Source organism: Sinocyclocheilus anshuiensis, unplaced genomic scaffold (genome assembly GCF_001515605.1).
Source record: "Sinocyclocheilus anshuiensis isolate Anshui unplaced genomic scaffold, SAMN03320099.WGS_v1.1 scaffold162, whole genome shotgun sequence".
NCBI classification, from domain to species: Eukaryota; Metazoa; Chordata; class Actinopteri; order Cypriniformes; family Cyprinidae; genus Sinocyclocheilus; species Sinocyclocheilus anshuiensis.
Window position 1 is genome coordinate 362,527 of NW_015542351.1, and position 1,536 is coordinate 364,062.

At 35.9% G+C, this 1,536-nt stretch overlaps 1 protein-coding gene across 2 annotated transcripts in view; it reads left to right on the forward strand.

Moving 5' to 3' along the window:
* LOC107691501 (lysophosphatidylcholine acyltransferase 1-like) overlaps positions 1 to 1,536 on the forward strand; it is a 33,469-nt gene that overhangs the window by 17,496 nt on the left and 14,437 nt on the right. For both annotated transcript variants that reach the window (XM_016490118.1, XM_016490119.1), the window contains exons 5-6: positions 879 to 991; positions 1,155 to 1,215. In XM_016490118.1, the coding sequence (XP_016345604.1) occupies positions 879 to 991; positions 1,155 to 1,215 (174 nt within the window). The remainder of the gene's footprint in view (positions 1 to 878; positions 992 to 1,154; positions 1,216 to 1,536) is intronic.

Below are 1,536 nucleotides of genomic sequence, written 5' to 3' on the forward strand. Positions count from 1 at the left end.
GTCATTCTGTTACACTGTGGAAGCTTCTGTCACGAAAACAAATTCCTCGTATGTGTAAACATACCTGGCAATAAAGCTCATTCTTCTTCTTCTGTTCTGTTCTAAATGCCTTTACTGTTACTTTGGTAACACTTTACAGTAAGGTTCATTAGTTAACATTAGTTAACTACTTTAGTTAACATGAACTAAGACTGAACAACACTTCTACAGCATTTATTAATCTTAGTTAATGTTAATTTCAACATTTACTAATACATTATTAAAAGCAAAAGTTGTGCTTGTTAACATTAGTTAATGCACTGTGAATTAACATGAACTAACAGTGAACAACTGTATTAACTAACATTAACAAAGATGAATAAATACTGTGATAAATGTATTGTTCATTGTTTGTTCATGTTAGTTAATACATTAACTAATGGAACCTTATTGTAAAGTGTTACCATTACTTTTGATCAATTTAGTGCATCCTTACTAAATACAAGTATTAATTTCTTTTTAAAAATCTTACTGATCCCAAACTTTTAAACTTTTCCAGTAGTAAATAATATCATTTGTCTTTAAATGCATGTTCATTGCTGTGTAGTCATGTATAACTCAACGTGTCATACTCGTACACTGGCCCATGATAAATAAAATTCATGATCTGCTAATAATCTTTCTCCCAGTTTACTGAGAGCAGCTTAACTGGCATCAAAAGGAGATTTGTTGAGAAAACTGTGAATGAAAAAATATGGATTTGTTATAAATCTCAATTTATACTTGCCTACTAAAGCTATTAAGCTGTCTTTTTAAGAATATTTTTTTTGCTCTCTCTCTCTTTCCATCCCTCTCAATTCTTTCTCTTACCTCACCCTTCACTCTTTCTCCATTTATAGCTCTTATCAAATTTATCCGGCCCGTGTTTGTGTCCCGCTCGGATCAGGATTCTCGGAGGAAGACTGTTGAGGAGATCAAACGCAGAGCTTGTTCTGATGGCGAATGGCCTCAGGTATCACACAAACACACACACAGACTTATTGATATTTCACATCTAATGCAATGACATTCATACAGTATACGTGTGTAAACACGTAGTTAAGCTACTTTATATCATGATTTGTGCCATGAGTGCAGTGCTGAGGTATTTCCCTCTGACTGTGGCCTGTTTTCAGATCATGATATTCCCGGAGGGCACATGCACCAATAGATCCTGTCTCATCGCATTTAAGCCCGGTATGTGCCCACCTCTGATATCTGCTGACTAAACACACTTCCCATGCCCAGGATGTGTTTATGGGAGTTTTTTGTTCTTTTTTGAGTCTATCTAAGAAATTAACTTTTTGAGGAAAGTTCACTAATATTTTGTATGTGTGCGCTTTGGTGTTTGCTCTCTCTTTGTACCCTCTCTAATCTGCGGCGCATCATGGTTCACAGCGCTGTGAGTTCTGGTGATTGGCTTCCTCTTCCTGTGTACGCTGTGGATTCTGATAGTCTTTTCTCCTCAAATCCCTCTCTTCTCTGTTAGTCATTGTATTGGTTCTATTCCTCTAATCC